General features: G+C 49.2%; 8 protein-coding genes across 8 annotated transcripts; 2 read left to right on the plus strand and 6 right to left on the minus strand.

The window, feature by feature from the left end:
- Window positions 1-181: 181 nt before the first annotated feature.
- On the minus strand, window positions 182-665 carry TRUGW13939_04283 (uncharacterized protein; the record flags this gene model as incomplete). The annotated part of the gene is made up of 4 exons (XM_035487460.1): window positions 182-234; window positions 294-326; window positions 394-500; window positions 580-665. The coding sequence occupies 4 exons, from the start codon at window positions 663-665 to the stop codon at window positions 182-184; spliced, it is 279 nt and encodes a 92-aa protein (XP_035343353.1).
- A 429-nt stretch (window positions 666-1,094) lies between these two features.
- Window positions 1,095-1,803, plus strand: TRUGW13939_04284 (uncharacterized protein; the record flags this gene model as incomplete). Its single annotated transcript, XM_035487461.1, has 4 exons — window positions 1,095-1,279; window positions 1,339-1,354; window positions 1,414-1,550; window positions 1,608-1,803. 4 exons carry the CDS (start codon window positions 1,095-1,097, stop codon window positions 1,801-1,803), a joined length of 534 nt encoding a protein of 177 aa, XP_035343354.1.
- Window positions 1,804-2,135: 332 nt separating this feature from the next.
- On the minus strand, window positions 2,136-2,774 carry TRUGW13939_04285 (uncharacterized protein; the record flags this gene model as incomplete). The annotated part of the gene is made up of 2 exons (XM_035487462.1): window positions 2,136-2,477; window positions 2,526-2,774. 2 exons carry the CDS (start codon window positions 2,772-2,774, stop codon window positions 2,136-2,138), a joined length of 591 nt encoding a protein of 196 aa, XP_035343355.1.
- Window positions 2,775-4,022: 1,248 nt separating this feature from the next.
- Window positions 4,023-4,568, minus strand: TRUGW13939_04286 (uncharacterized protein; the record flags this gene model as incomplete). Its single annotated transcript, XM_035487463.1, has 4 exons — window positions 4,023-4,150; window positions 4,224-4,335; window positions 4,394-4,466; window positions 4,531-4,568. 4 exons carry the CDS (start codon window positions 4,566-4,568, stop codon window positions 4,023-4,025), a joined length of 351 nt encoding a protein of 116 aa, XP_035343356.1.
- A 1,554-nt stretch (window positions 4,569-6,122) lies between these two features.
- TRUGW13939_04287 (uncharacterized protein) lies at window positions 6,123-8,568 on the plus strand (the record flags this gene model as incomplete). Its single annotated transcript, XM_035487464.1, has 2 exons — window positions 6,123-8,391; window positions 8,441-8,568. The coding sequence occupies 2 exons, from the start codon at window positions 6,123-6,125 to the stop codon at window positions 8,566-8,568; spliced, it is 2,397 nt and encodes a 798-aa protein (XP_035343357.1).
- A 250-nt stretch (window positions 8,569-8,818) lies between these two features.
- Window positions 8,819-9,781, minus strand: TRUGW13939_04288 (uncharacterized protein; the record flags this gene model as incomplete). Its single annotated transcript, XM_035487465.1, has 1 exon — window positions 8,819-9,781. The coding sequence occupies one exon, from the start codon at window positions 9,779-9,781 to the stop codon at window positions 8,819-8,821; it is 963 nt and encodes a 320-aa protein (XP_035343358.1).
- Window positions 9,782-10,357: 576 nt separating this feature from the next.
- Window positions 10,358-11,044, minus strand: TRUGW13939_04289 (uncharacterized protein; the record flags this gene model as incomplete). Its single annotated transcript, XM_035487466.1, has 1 exon — window positions 10,358-11,044. The coding sequence occupies one exon, from the start codon at window positions 11,042-11,044 to the stop codon at window positions 10,358-10,360; it is 687 nt and encodes a 228-aa protein (XP_035343359.1).
- A 615-nt stretch (window positions 11,045-11,659) lies between these two features.
- TRUGW13939_04290 (uncharacterized protein) lies at window positions 11,660-13,753 on the minus strand (the record flags this gene model as incomplete). The annotated part of the gene is made up of 7 exons (XM_035487467.1): window positions 11,660-11,796; window positions 11,881-12,163; window positions 12,213-12,388; window positions 12,439-12,707; window positions 12,759-12,982; window positions 13,056-13,168; window positions 13,306-13,753. The coding sequence occupies 7 exons, from the start codon at window positions 13,751-13,753 to the stop codon at window positions 11,660-11,662; spliced, it is 1,650 nt and encodes a 549-aa protein (XP_035343360.1).
- Window positions 13,754-13,924: the final 171 nt, after the last annotated feature.

The following is a 13,924-nucleotide window of genomic DNA, read 5'->3' on the forward strand; positions in this document are numbered from 1 at the left end:
TCATATGTAAGAATATAACCAGTCAATTTCTGTTATAATCGAATATCCGTGTCGCATTCAAATATACAAGTACAGCGTAACCCCGGCCCGTCGCCACGGAATTTCGAGTTTCAGAACCTTGGTTTATTCCCCAACCAACCCTCTATCGTTTTACCGCATTTCCAACAATAAAAATCCACGTCTATTGCTTCACCAGACTTGTGATCTTCTCCTCGATTTCTTTATCCGACAAACCTGTTACATTCGTGTCAGTCTGGCGTTCTGTAGTGGTTCAATATTGGAATTGATCGTACCAGACAAAATCTCTTGTTTCTCCTTGCCCAATTCTGTACAGACAATCGTTCTGAATTAGTATTCTGCTCTGCACCATTCTCACAAGATGTCAAGACGCACCGTATCTGGCAAAAACCGTGGGCTGGGTGCCGGACGCCTCTCGGATCAGAATTGGCACGTAGGGGTTATTCTTCTTCATGGTAGGGTATGCGCGATTCAAGAAAGATCTATACACGAATGAATTGAACATGGTCAGTCTGGGTTCAAGCGGAAAAAGAGGAAAAAAAAGGGTTGCATAAAACGCACCGCGTGGCATCGCTGTGCGACGAAGTCTGGCAAAACAGGAACCGCAGCTCCTTGAGCGATTTGTTGAAGGCGTATCTACCGGACATGATGAGCTGCGCGCGCCGCCCTGTTTCGTCGTCTTGTTCGTACAAAGTTCTAGGGTTTTGTGATTGATATTGAATACGGAACGTCGTTATGGTCGAAGCTCGATGCGGGTATCGTGCCGGGGCTGGCCGACCAATCAGGGGGAGGTGCTGATTATGTCAGCGGAGTTAAAGCGCGGGCTCCGATTTTGCTTCCGATGCGCAACGGTGTGATAAGTGGGCGACCTCTCTTTTCTACCTTTTTGTTCATTAGATTTGGAGTCAGTGACAACAGGCCGTTAGAGTTGTGTTTCTGAAAAGGACGTTTGTACACCGCCCCCTACTTACTCTTTATCGCCCAACTCGGCCAAAACCCAGCCTCCCCAATCGGACGACATCGGCCGTCCCAACAACCTCCTCAACCGCCTCCTACACAATAACACAACAATCGCCATGTCTTCGTCTCGTGTCGGATTCCGTTTCCTGAACAACTCGCGCGCTGCGTTCCGCAACTTTCGCCAAAATGGTGCCAAGGGATTCCGGTTCTCGAGCAGCGAGGCCAGTGCAGCTGGTGTCGAGCAGACAACTTTCCAGAAGATGTGGAACAGCCCTGTTGGCGTAAAGACGGTTCACTTCTGGTGTGTTTTCTTTTTTTAACAAAACATAGTGACAATTATACTAACGAGTACATGTGCAGGGCCCCCGTTATGAAGGTATAGCCACAAACTAAACACCAAGTTGCAAAACGTGATATAACTAAACAATAACACAGTGGAGTCTCGTCATTGCCGGAATTTCCGACCTGTCTCGTCCAGCTGAGAAGCTCTCGCTCACTCAAAACCTGGCCCTGACAGCCACTGGCGCAATCTGGACACGGTGGTGCATGATCATCAAGCCTCGCAACATCCTGTACGTTCTTCTTTCTTCCTTCCTTTTTAGGACAAATGTTAATTCTAATAAAAACAGCCTGGCTACCGTCAACTTCTTCCTCGGATGCACCGGTCTCGTCCAGGTGACGAGAATATTAATGTGGCGCCGCAGCCAGGAAGGATCGACCACTGAAGCCGCAAAGCATCTGGCCGAGGAGACGGCGGGTAGTGCCAAGGGTGTTGTTGAGTCGGTCGAGAGCAAGATCGAGAGCAAGGTCAAGCCTTCGCAGTAGATTATAGATTGTTGGGTATGATATAGTGGCTTGGTGTGATTAGAGAGGCGGGGAGAGCGAAGAATGTTTGTTGCAAAATGTACTCTCTCTGCGCGTACTGTCGTTCTACTATTCAAATATGAATATTATTTATAATCATTTTTCTTTCAAATTGTCGAAATAACATATCACTATGTTTCGTATTCATCATCATGTCACGTAAATCCCATTCAGAACATTAAAGTGATACATAGATTAAGTAATTAAACGATTCCGTCACGTTGTATATCAACTAATGTATGATGTATTCGTACCCAAAACTCCGACGTATGCAATAGTCTGTCCTTCTCGTACTAAACATACTCCCACGTAGGAATGCTGCCAGAGTACGGAGTGGTCAGAGCATCAAAACCCAAGCAATCCTCGACATTGCCCGTGGGCACAGTAGCATTCTTAATAGCGGCAAACACCTGCCAGGCAGTAGTGTTGGTCGAGTAATCGGGACAGGCCATGAAGCCGTCAGCGCCGAAGCTAGTGGTAGTATATCTGCCAAACGGCGAGCCCTTGACCCAGTCAAAGGGACCTTGTTGGGATCCGCTAGGCATGGAGATTGAGTGCGGGCTGGTGTAGGATACGGCGCCGCTGGATTTGACGAAGAGAGCTTGACCACCGGGGACTTCGACGTACTGATATAGCTGTTAACAAACCGAAAAAAAAATAAAAAAAATTCAACAAGTACGCACCAGATTGAATGCATTCGCAAAGACGGTCTCGTTGCCCGGCGGACAAGGGTCGACCATGTCTGGGCAGTAGGTTGACGGTGAGCCGCCCACGTACAGACCAGAGCCGGCAGCATTGATGGGTAGCAGATGGATGGGCGAGCCAGAGCGTGCAGCAATGGCACTGAAGCCTGTGCTGCTGCGTTTCTCAACGGGCAGCGCGGTGATGCCGACGGCAAGGAGGGTGGCGGGGAGGATGGAAGTGAGCTTCATTGTTGGTTCGGAGGAATATATTAGATGATTAGAAATTATCAGATTAGAGATTATAAAGTGCAAGAGAAAGCGGTGTTTCAATGTTAATTGATCAATTGATGTCGACACCCGGAGAACCGGCTCTTATATAGTCGAGCTCTATTAATGGTGTGTGCATCCCGGCATACCGGTGAACATACACCAGGCCCAATGCCGGACTTTCCCAAGTGGGCAAGCAGACTGAGACATGATGCAATAGGCAATAAAGAGGCTGGATAAAATGTTGACCCAATGGTGACCAGAACAAGAAACTTCCGTAGCACTGTCGATCGCCAGCGAGTCTAAGACATTTCCGCCGTCCGTGAGCCCGGTTCCCAGCCAATCACATGGCTGCTGTGTTGCTAAAACGGCGCCAAGACCGGGCTTGGCGGAATGACGTATTCCATACTGTACCTTTGCTCTTTCCGTTTTTTGTATGTATTTTTATTTTCTATTCCCGGTATTTTCTCATTTTTGCAAAAACGCAGAATTTACCGGGTCATACTTTCGACTGTATCAGAGCCGCACGGGAAGCTACATGCAGTGGCTGATGGTTAATTCTACGACCGCGCGCAAAAGATGTCTTATCATCCAGAATTTTGATTTAAAAAAAAAAGCACACCTACGTAAACTTGCCGGCGGATCAGCAAACTATTGCTGTTTCTAAAGTAGCGGAACCACTAATCCGTAGCTTAAGTCTTGCAAAAAAAAATAATTAAATAAAATGTGAATTGTCTGAGACAAGTGATCTCTCTAGTCCAATCAGAGCCTGCGGGGCACTGGAAACACACAGCATATACTATTTTGGGACGGGTGTGTGACCTCTCGGAACGTACTACTTTGTACTTGTTGATTAGAGTACTGCTTAGCTTGTTTTGTTATCGTGATTGTCCTTTGCGAGCTCACACCGACTTACCTTGCCGAGGTCGACGGGGAAATAGAACCCGATTCCCAGGAAATTGCCGGCGAATCACTGTGGTGGCAGAGACAATAGTAGTGGACTGTGTCACTACGTACTTTTTTGCTTTCCGGCTATCAAAACTGTGGAGAAGTGATTGTCCGCCCGAGATATAATACATGTATGCTAAGTAGTAACTAGATAATAAGTACACCGGCTTCACATTTATCGCCGAAAACCCGCCACAGCAGCATTCCGCCAACGGGCGTTGTCCGACTTGCCCTGTGTTTGTCCTCCTGCTGTTGTTTAGTTTTTTTTGTCCATTACGTCGTTCATTTCTCGCCGAGAAGTTCCTTTCGCATCTCGTCCCGCTGTGCCTTTTGCTCCTCCTTGGCTTGTGTTGTTGACTCGGCTACTTGGACTTTGCGGCGCGCTTCTTCTTCTTTGACGGCAAACCAGACTGTCGATCCTTGTATCAATAGGAAATTCTTCACAGCTCTAAAAATATATATATATATATTGCGCCGACTCACTTGACTTGTCTGATTTAGACCACTCCTTCAGTTTATTCACATAGTCATCGTACTCTTGCTCTCTTCGTTCGCGGCCCTCGATGGACGACTTTTGTAGTTCCGGGTTGTATTTCTAGCACGGACGAGACGGTTAACACCTATATGCCGGGCCAAAAGCGGCGCCATCTCACTTGGAATATCTCTTCGTCGGTGGGACGGATATATAGTACAAACATAGGCCCTCCAATGCTCACTGCGGCGCCACTGCGAGTCGCGCATATGGTATTAGCATAGTCCCTGCCGTTCAAATCTCAGATGGAAAACTCACAGGCCGAGCATCTTCAGCCAGGTGCCTGCGTTCGGCATTGTGGAAGACGAAAGAGAACAAAAACAAGTGGGAATTGATTCAATGGAGTTCGGTGAAACAGAACGGATGTGGCTGAGACAACGCCACTCAAGCGTAGAACACAGGGCGATTGTGCAGCAGTTATTGACAAGCATCGCGAGTCTGCGCAGTTGCCGCCGAGTGACAGCTCGGGACGGTGGCGCAGCACTATGTGGCTGCACGAGTGTGGCTGACCACCACTTTATCCTCTCATGATATCATCGGCTGATTCTGGCATTCTTTGTGCTCTTATTGGTGACATTCGAGATAACCTTTTGTTTGACAATATGGGGGGGAGATCGTGTGGCGTTTTTTCGGCAGCCTGTCGCAAGCACTCTACAGACTTCAGAAAGACGAGACGAAAAGACGAGAGCAGGTGATTCGCTCTCCTGGCAAACACCATAACCAATATTGTTACTCTGCAACATCCAATATCCATGCAGCGCGCAAGGACGAAGACGAGGCCGGAGAGGCGAGAAGTCGCTAGCCGTATCCGGCGTAGTGGAGAACGATAATTTCAGCATGGCACTCCCATTGGCCAGGACGTCTAAATGGGCATTCAATGACGAGCGTCGGTGCCTGACCCGGGGGGGCACTGGTGACCAATCACAGCTGCCCATGTGGGCCCCACTGGAACGGCTTCCTGAGGCACCAAATGAATCAAAGGAATCAAATCAGTCCATTGTCACCAATATACAAAGAAAAAATTGCACACAAACAAAGGAGAAAATAGTTACTTCAGGCAACGACAACCCCAAAGCCAGGGCAGACAATGGGCAGTGACCGCGTGTCACGTGGGCTGCCGGGGGCGTAAGGAATCGTTGATGCAATTAATCTACCGGCCCCACTTCCTTTTTCTCGCGACGACCTCCTGGTACTCACTGCTGCCCTCAGGAGATGTCAGTCGCTATTCCTCCGGCATAGGGCTGACTCAGTCTGTGACAGAGCCCTTGTGGACTTTTGTCTATATCTTCCTCCGCTGTCTCCTTCGCTCTCCAAGTGCTATACTACTTGCTCCGTTTACTTCTACTAGCCGTCTTCTGGCCCGCCCGATCTCGTCTCCGAGAAAAAAAAGGCCACGACCCCTCTCCTACAGTCGACCTACACGCATTGCCCTTGCTGTTACCGTTGACGCAAATGGATATCTAGGTACGTTGGCATTACTGCACCGTCTTTTTCTGCTCCCTGAATGCGACTGCCTGGCGCGAAATCCGTGTTTCAATGCGAGCCCCCTGAAACCCGACATCTCTGGCCGGGCATCCACGCATCTAAACAGAATTTGAAACTGACTACAGTCCATCTGATAGGCCGACCTTGAGCTCTGAGAACCCGATCCAAGCGCCAAGAACCTACAACGGTTTCAAAGGGCGTTCGACCACTTGCATCACCACCAAAAGACAACACCCTTGGCTGTTTTGCTGCCTATATCAGACCAGATCTTCCCTTTGTTCTGATGAATGACGATTGACGAAATCCAAGACCGCCTCCAATCAGAAAATATTTACCTATCGATTCACTGCGACTGATCCTTCCACATGGCGTACCCGGCGCCGCGACGGCCTCCGCAGCGAGGACCACCACCTGGTGGTTACGTACCTGACGACCTTGCGGGTGCCCCTGGATATAGGCCTCCTCCAGGAGGATCACGCTCACGCCCTCCGCCACCTCGAGGCTATCCCGATCCTAGAGGCCCCCCAGGCCCCCCGGGAGCCTCAGGGCCTCCAAGAGGCCACACCCCTAGAGGCTATGGACGAGGACCGCCACCAAATGGACGGGGCCCTCCTCCAGGTAGTCGGGGACCACCACCTCCAGGCCGAGGTGGTCGCCCTCCTCCCCGGCGCGGACCGCCTCCAAATGACCCATATGGCCCTCCCATGGGCGGATCACAACCTTCGAGACGACGAGGATCGGATGACTTTGGCATGTCACGACAAATGGCCGACATGAACCTCTCTTCGCCGCCATCTCGTCCACACACATCGAACTCGTCCCGCCCGGATCGGAGACCGCCCCCGGACCGGGGTTATGGTTCTGAGTACGGTGATCCAAATGGCGGGTATCCTCCACCGCAGCGATCATACACAGACAGAGGAGCACCGCCGCCTTTGAAAATACCAGGAAGAAGCGCTACAATGCCCATGGAGCCATATTCGGCTCCCGTTCGCTCACCAAAATACCCCGGGCAGTCAACATATGCTGAAGCTGCCGACTTTCCCACCCCACCTTCGGCGCCCGCAAATGATATGCTTGCTCCAAACGGCGGGCGCGATGAGCTGAAATACAAGACTTTCAGCACGTATGTACATCACGACGTCTTTTCAGACTACTTCAAAGACCAAGGGGATGCGCACGATGAAGAGCTTGATATGCCTAATTTCGATGCAGCCCCATCAAACGAGCCTAATCACCGCCGCAACGGCAGCTTCGATAACCACCTGACGCCTGAAACACAGTCGCCAAAGGCCAACGCCTATTCTGCATACAGGCCATCTCCCACCGTAGAAAATACCAACCAGTTTGCAGATGCCGGATTCCAGTTTGACTTGCCCGGTAATGGCAATGAGTCAATGGGATCTCACGGGCCGCCTTCCTACCGAACCAACCCACCAGGAGGATATGATTCCCCGGATAATCACAACCCGGATGCTCTGCCCGCTCATCCGCTTCCGTATCAAGCCCCGGGCTCTGGTGCAAAACCAGCCCCTGTCCGACAGTACGGTGGACCACCGCAACCCGCTCCCCAGCCAGCTGCTCCACAACAAGCTCCCCCTGGACCAGCTGGTCGGCCGGGATCTCCGCCTATAACCAAGATTGAGCTTGAGCGTTTGGAATTGACTGTTCGGCGCAACCCAGACGATTATAAGTCAGCATTGAAACTGGCCAAGAAATATGTCGAGGCCTCGAAAGTCTTGATCGGGGAAGAAGGACGAGTGGATTCAAAGACGCGGTCCAAGAATAGAGAGAGATATGTCAACGACGCTCACAAGATCGTCAAGAGGCTTGTCCATGAAGGGTTTCCAGACGCCATGTTTTACATGGCAGATAGCTATGGGCACGGAGCTTTGGGATTGCAGGCAGACCCGAAGGAAGCTTTTAACTTGTATCAATCTGCCGCCAAAGCAGGCCACGCCGAAGCTGCATACCGTACAGCTGTCTGCTGCGAAATCGGCCAGGACGATGGCGGGGGTACGAGAAGGGATGCCGTCAAAGCTATACAGTGGTATCAACGTGCTGCCAAGCTGGGCAATACGCCCGCAATGTACAAAATGGGTATCCTCTTGTTGAAGGGACTTCTTGGACAACAAAAGAATCCTCGAGAAGCCGTGACATGGCTCAAGCAGGCGGCGGATCGAGCTGACGAGGAAAACCCTCATGCTCTTCACGAGTTGGGGTTGTTATATGAAGGTCACAACCCGGACTTTGCTCAGAGAGACGATCAGTATTCGAGGCAACTGTTTACGCAGGCTGCGGAATTGGGATACAAGTTTTCGCAGTACCGACTAGGCGTGGCATACGAGTACGGTTACATGGGTCTTCCTGTTGACGCACGCCTGAGTATTGTCTGGTATACACGTGCGGCCGCGCAGGGCGAACACCAGTCGGAGCTGGCCCTGAGTGGATGGTACTTGACTGGCGCAGACACCATACTTCAACAAAGCGACACCGAAGCCTATCTCTGGGCCCGCAAGGCGGCCTCTGCCGGCTTGGCCAAGGCCGAGTATGCCATGGGCTACTTTACCGAGACTGGCATTGGCGTGCCATCGAACCTGGAGGATGCCAAGCGATGGTACTGGCGAGCAGCGTGTGAGTTTTTGTTATGTCACTTTCGTATAACTGTACTGACAATAGACAGCCCAAAACTTCAACAAAGCGCGAGAACGTCTGGAAGAGCTGAAAAAGGGCAGTGCCCGCATGCAAAAGACGCGACTATCTCGATCGGCCGTGACCCAGCAAAACCCCAACGATTGTGTTTTGATGTAGACGCTGTCTCTTTAGAAAGAATATTGTTATACATTTTGGTGGAGTGAGACTTGGACGCAACGTATATTCTTGTTGGTCGATTGGTTGATACCTGATACCCTGGTGTGCATTCACCATTCGGCATCAATCCTACTTGTATTTTATTTCTGGAGTTGACTTGATTTGAAATGATCAATATCGCGTTGTCTATAGATTAGTGACTGTAACACCAGCTGTATTCAAAGCCATCTTCCTGGTAGTGACGATTAAATCAAACACCGAAAACCTCCTTGAGTATCGTCACTGCCAAAGCATACATCTCCTCACGCCGCTCCCACTCCAGCGTTCCCTTTTCAGTCCCCTTATCGAACCCATGCGAAACCCCGCGCACCATCTCTCCAACAACCTTTCTCTTCCCATCCAGCTTCAACTTCTCCGCCAACGCCATCGCCTCCGGCGCCAACTTGTCGCCATCACAGGTGAGAATAGCTACTGTAAATGGGAAATCAGCGGTGTCAGCCAGCCCCGGCGACGCTCTGGTATCTGCATACATGGCTGGATTAGGCAAGTAGCAGCCTTTGAACATCCGCGCTACATGTGGCGGAGCAGCACTGCCGCTGTCGCTGTCAGCCCCGCGAGGCGCCCTTTTGGCTTCTGGCGCAAGCGTCATGTCGACAACGGGGTAAAACGCCAGAACTGCAGCAAGTTGCTGCTGCTTCTGCTGCTGCTTTCGTAACGCGCTCGCCGCGACGAGGGCGAGGTTCCCACCTGAACTGAACCCAGACACTGCCACACGCGCCGTCGTCGATTTCTGCGTCATCGTATCAAAAACCCAGCGCAGCACATCCTCGACATCCTCGACAGCGCCAGGGAACGGCGTCTCGGGAGCCTTGCGGTAATCAGCATCGAGCACGGCGATACCTATCTCGCTAGCCACGCGCGCGCAGAACAGGGTGTCGCTGCCGAGGGCGGGGAAGATGAAGCCGCTTCCATGCCAGTTGATCAGGATTTTGTTGTCAGTGTCGTGATGATGGTTTGGCGGTAAATACAGGTCGGCTTTGATGGAGCGGTGCTTGTCGCGAGAAGGGATGAGCACTCGTTGGCGTGTGTGTTTGTAGGCAAGTTGCGATTGCAGACGATCGCGGCGGAGGGGGAGGATGTCTGTGATCCACGAGATGAGGCGGAGGAGCGTGATGATGAGTTTTACTCGGAGATATTCAAAGTCCAGGGCCATTTTCTGGGGAGGGTTTTCAATTTTGTTTAATTGATTTTAAACTTGAGTATAAGTTTAATAGAAGGAGATGTTGGTTAGTTTGGTTATGCTAGCTGAGGGAATAATAATAGAAAAATATAGCGAAGTGGTAACTTGACAGTACTTTGCTATTGGTTAATACTACGCAAAGTATTTATGTTTCACATTTCAATAGTTGGCCATGGGCGTGGCTGAGTCTATTCTGAATGTGACATGGTATGACTATGTAGATAAGAGATAAGGGGTCCATTTTGGGTACGGTGGTAATTCCAACGTCCATACATAGGAAGCTAAACTAAAGAGACTAGAGTGTGGCAATTTATATGATCTCTATGACGATTTAGCAGGATATATGCCAAGCAGGATAACTTAAAACTACACGGAGTACACTTGTATCGAGAGACAATACATAACTAATTACATTGTAATACCATACTTAAAGAACTTATGTGGTATAATCGATTTCAAACATCCATTCTTCTTCGGCATTAAGTACAAAGCCACGGTACAATATACTGTAATGAAGCATGTGCAAATTCTTCTCTCCTGGACTGACTGCTAAGATTCCAATCCCATCCTTTGTTTCAGGTTACTTGCTACTATTTTGGCAACCTCATCGTGTCCACCTATGTCAATGACACCATCACCATGAATGTGTTCCATAAGTTCCGGCAGAGTTTCCCTCTTTAAAGGAGATTTAGTAATCTCCTTAGTAAGTGCTGATAACCCTCTCTCTAGAAGATAGCCGCGTTGAACAGGCTCAACCCAATAATCAATTTTCTTTTCTGCCATTGCATACATTCTCGCCACTGCATAGTGAAAGTAGGCATAACGTGGGGCAGGTCGAGGTCTGCCTTTGAAAGTTAACTCCTTTCCATGAATGACATCAAAGATGTTTGGCCCTTTTTTAGGTTGATTTTCATTCAGGAGTTGTTCATTCAATACCAAAGTCTCCCAACGGCCATGGTTGGAATCACCATTAGGAACAATGACAATGGAGAAATTTCGGAAATATGTAATAATGCGCTTGCTTATAAGCAAGCCATTTCGAGGAGAGTATAACTCACTCCCACCTCTTGTTCCAAATATCTTGAGCATAGCATCATATCCTAACGCCTGCGGGAAGAATTCAAACGACTCAACCATAGATGGCTCCATGTACTGTCCAGTGATATTGCACAATAGACCTTGATTATCTGATCCTTGTGCATGGTGGTCTCGTATTAACATCTGGCGAAACGACATATTGAGATTTCTTGAACACCAGATTCAAGTACTGAAACCCGTGATCATGACTGAAAGCTTGATTCAATGTTATACATAGATAAACTTTATGACTGGATTTAAAAATATGCTTATATCTGGGAACCCCGCAATAACCCCGCAATCAAACCTCTTGAGTCATTTCTTGGCACGGTGGATTAGCTGTCCTTAACTAGTCCAAGCATATCGCAGAGTAGTTATTCATTAGTAGTGTAACTAGTGTTCTACCCTGGTTCCGTCCCGCACAACTCTAACTTATTGTAGACAGACAGGATGGTTAGGAGGTCAGAGCAATGATTATTCGATTGTCAAGCTAACTATGCAACCTACTGTACTGCGCAAAGTATTTATATTTCAAATTTCAATAGTTAGTTACAGTATAGCTGAGTCTATTCTAAAAGTAATAGGGTATAACTACATAGATAAAAGATAAGAATTCTCTTTGGATACAGTGGTAATTTCAAGGCCCATATAGGTTGCTAGTTAGACTATTTCTAAACAAAATAAATTGATATATTCTATCTCGACAATCATATAGTATCTACACATATATGTCTAGGTTTGAAATATAAGCAGCGAAAAATAAGATCAATATCATCATAACTTCGACTCTCCATGCTGAAGAGAGCGCGCCTCGTCAATGACCTTGGCGACAGCAATGCATTTCTCTTCCTGCAACTTGGGCGTGATGAGCTGCACGCCCACGGGCATGCCTTGTACCAAGTTTATATCATCTGCGCGGTCAATTAATCACAAATAGGTTCAAACTATGAAGTGAGGCGGAAGAAAAAAAAAAAAAAAAAAAAAAAAACACATACATTGTTGATGGTTGAATTCATCACCCTTATTCCTCGGTCGATGGTTCTTCCACTCGTCATCTGGGCGGTCCTTTTGTCTGTCCGCTGTCGTCACAGGTATCGCCAGCGCTGGGTAATCCAGCAAATTCCATATCGACGAGTATCCCACATACTGATGACTCTTCACCCATGTCCACGGCTTGTACCCGACCCAGGGCATGATGGGCATGATCAGGGCATCCATCTCAGACGAGACCCACCGGCGCAGATACTCCGTTTCGTAGACGTGTTTGTCCGCGTTGAGCTGATTTATTAACACAGAACCTTTTTTAAAATGCAGAAAAAGAACATACTTGGTGCGCTTGCTCTATTGTCAACTTGTTCTCGGGCTTTCCAACGAGCATGCCGTCGATCAAAGGCTCGCCGCTGAGTTCGCACAGCTTTCGACACCCTTCGCCGCCATCAGCTAAAATAGCCGTCTCCCAGAGTTTATAAGCATAGGCATGAGTCGAAGCATCCCATTCAAATACTAAACAGAATTAATATGGAACTTAAAAACAGAACAGAGAAAAAAAATACCTTCGTGACCTGCAGCTCGCAGAGCATCAGCCACTTCTCTAACTGCTCTCGCAACCGGGGGCTGCACTTTGACCACGCCGTCGTCAATAATGTACCCAATTTTTAGTGTCTTGGTCGTCGTGCACAGTTCTGACTTCCACGGCATGGGTATGACCTGTGGGTCAATCTCCCATGGTTTCGCCGCCGGTAGAGCCTCCATGTATTTTTCTATAGCTGTCAGGGACCGCGACATGGGTCCGGCAACTGAGCGAATAGTGTCTTGTCGGGGACTACACAGCAAAAATTAGTCTGAAACAAACTCGAGCAGAGATAATTCTCACCCATTTCGCTCGTACGGTTGTCTACCGGTGCTCGGCGACAGTCCGTACAAGCCACACATATTTGCCGGAATGCGAATGGAACCGCCAATGTCTGTCCCAATGCCGAGTATACTGCCTCTACCACTAATCAAAGCGCCTTCACCCCCGGAGCTTCCCCCGGAAATCAAGTTCCGGTTAATTGAAGAAACGCACTGTCCAAAGACGTGGTTATAAGAGTCTGACATCTGCAGGCTGGTGTCAATGTTCACTGCGAACTCGGATACGTGCATGAACCTAAAAAATATAGACAGTACGTACCATCATCGATTGTGGAACGTTGGTTTTGACATATAACACAGCACCCAATCGGCGTAGCGTTGCGGCTGCATTGCCATCCTGCATTGCCGGCTTGTTTGTGAGACCTACCCATCCTGTAAGACCTGTCAGTTTTGTGATGGACTAGTTCAATTTGAATTCAAAGCTGTCCTGTTTCCTGGGAGTAGTCCCCTCTTTTTTTTTCTTTTCTGTCTTTCCACTTTGAGAAGGGTGCACTGTGACTTCAACGTACCAATGCATGTATCTACTCCTTCTACGCCAAACAAATCCTTGATAGAAACGGGCAGGCCGTGCAGCGGGCCAACCGTCTCCCCTGTCCTTCGCAAGTGCTCGTCTAGCTGTGTGGCACGTGTAAAGGCATCTTCAAAGAAGATCTCGGTGCAGCACGTCGTCAGCTGATGTAGCAGTGCCGCTCTTTTGGCAAAGGCTTTCGTGACTTCCAGCGACGACAGCTGCCGGCTCGCCAGTTTGCGCAGCAAGGCATTGATGTCTGATATCTCGGTGATGGCGAGTTCGCGTGGCGATAAGAGCTTGTTGCTGCTGTTCCGGATGTATGCTACCGCGTCCGGCGCGTCCTCGACAGAGGGGACTGATTGCAGCCGCCATTCTGGAGGAATTAGGGACGCCTGCGCAGATCGCTTGCTGCGGGCGCGGTCTTGATACGAAGCAGCAGCCGACATGGCCTGAGTCTATATATTGCTTCGTATCCAAGTTCCGATGTCTGGAACAGCCGGGATCAGTGGGACGATGTACCAATGAGCGCAAGAAAGAGGGTTAAAAGCGAGCAATGGCAGCAGCGGGGGAATCAACGAGTCTCTAATAATATATGTAAGTGGACATGGCGGAAGAAG

Source organism: Talaromyces rugulosus, chromosome II, assembly GCF_013368755.1.
Source record: "Talaromyces rugulosus chromosome II, complete sequence".
NCBI lineage: Eukaryota > Fungi > Ascomycota > Eurotiomycetes > Eurotiales > Trichocomaceae > Talaromyces > Talaromyces rugulosus.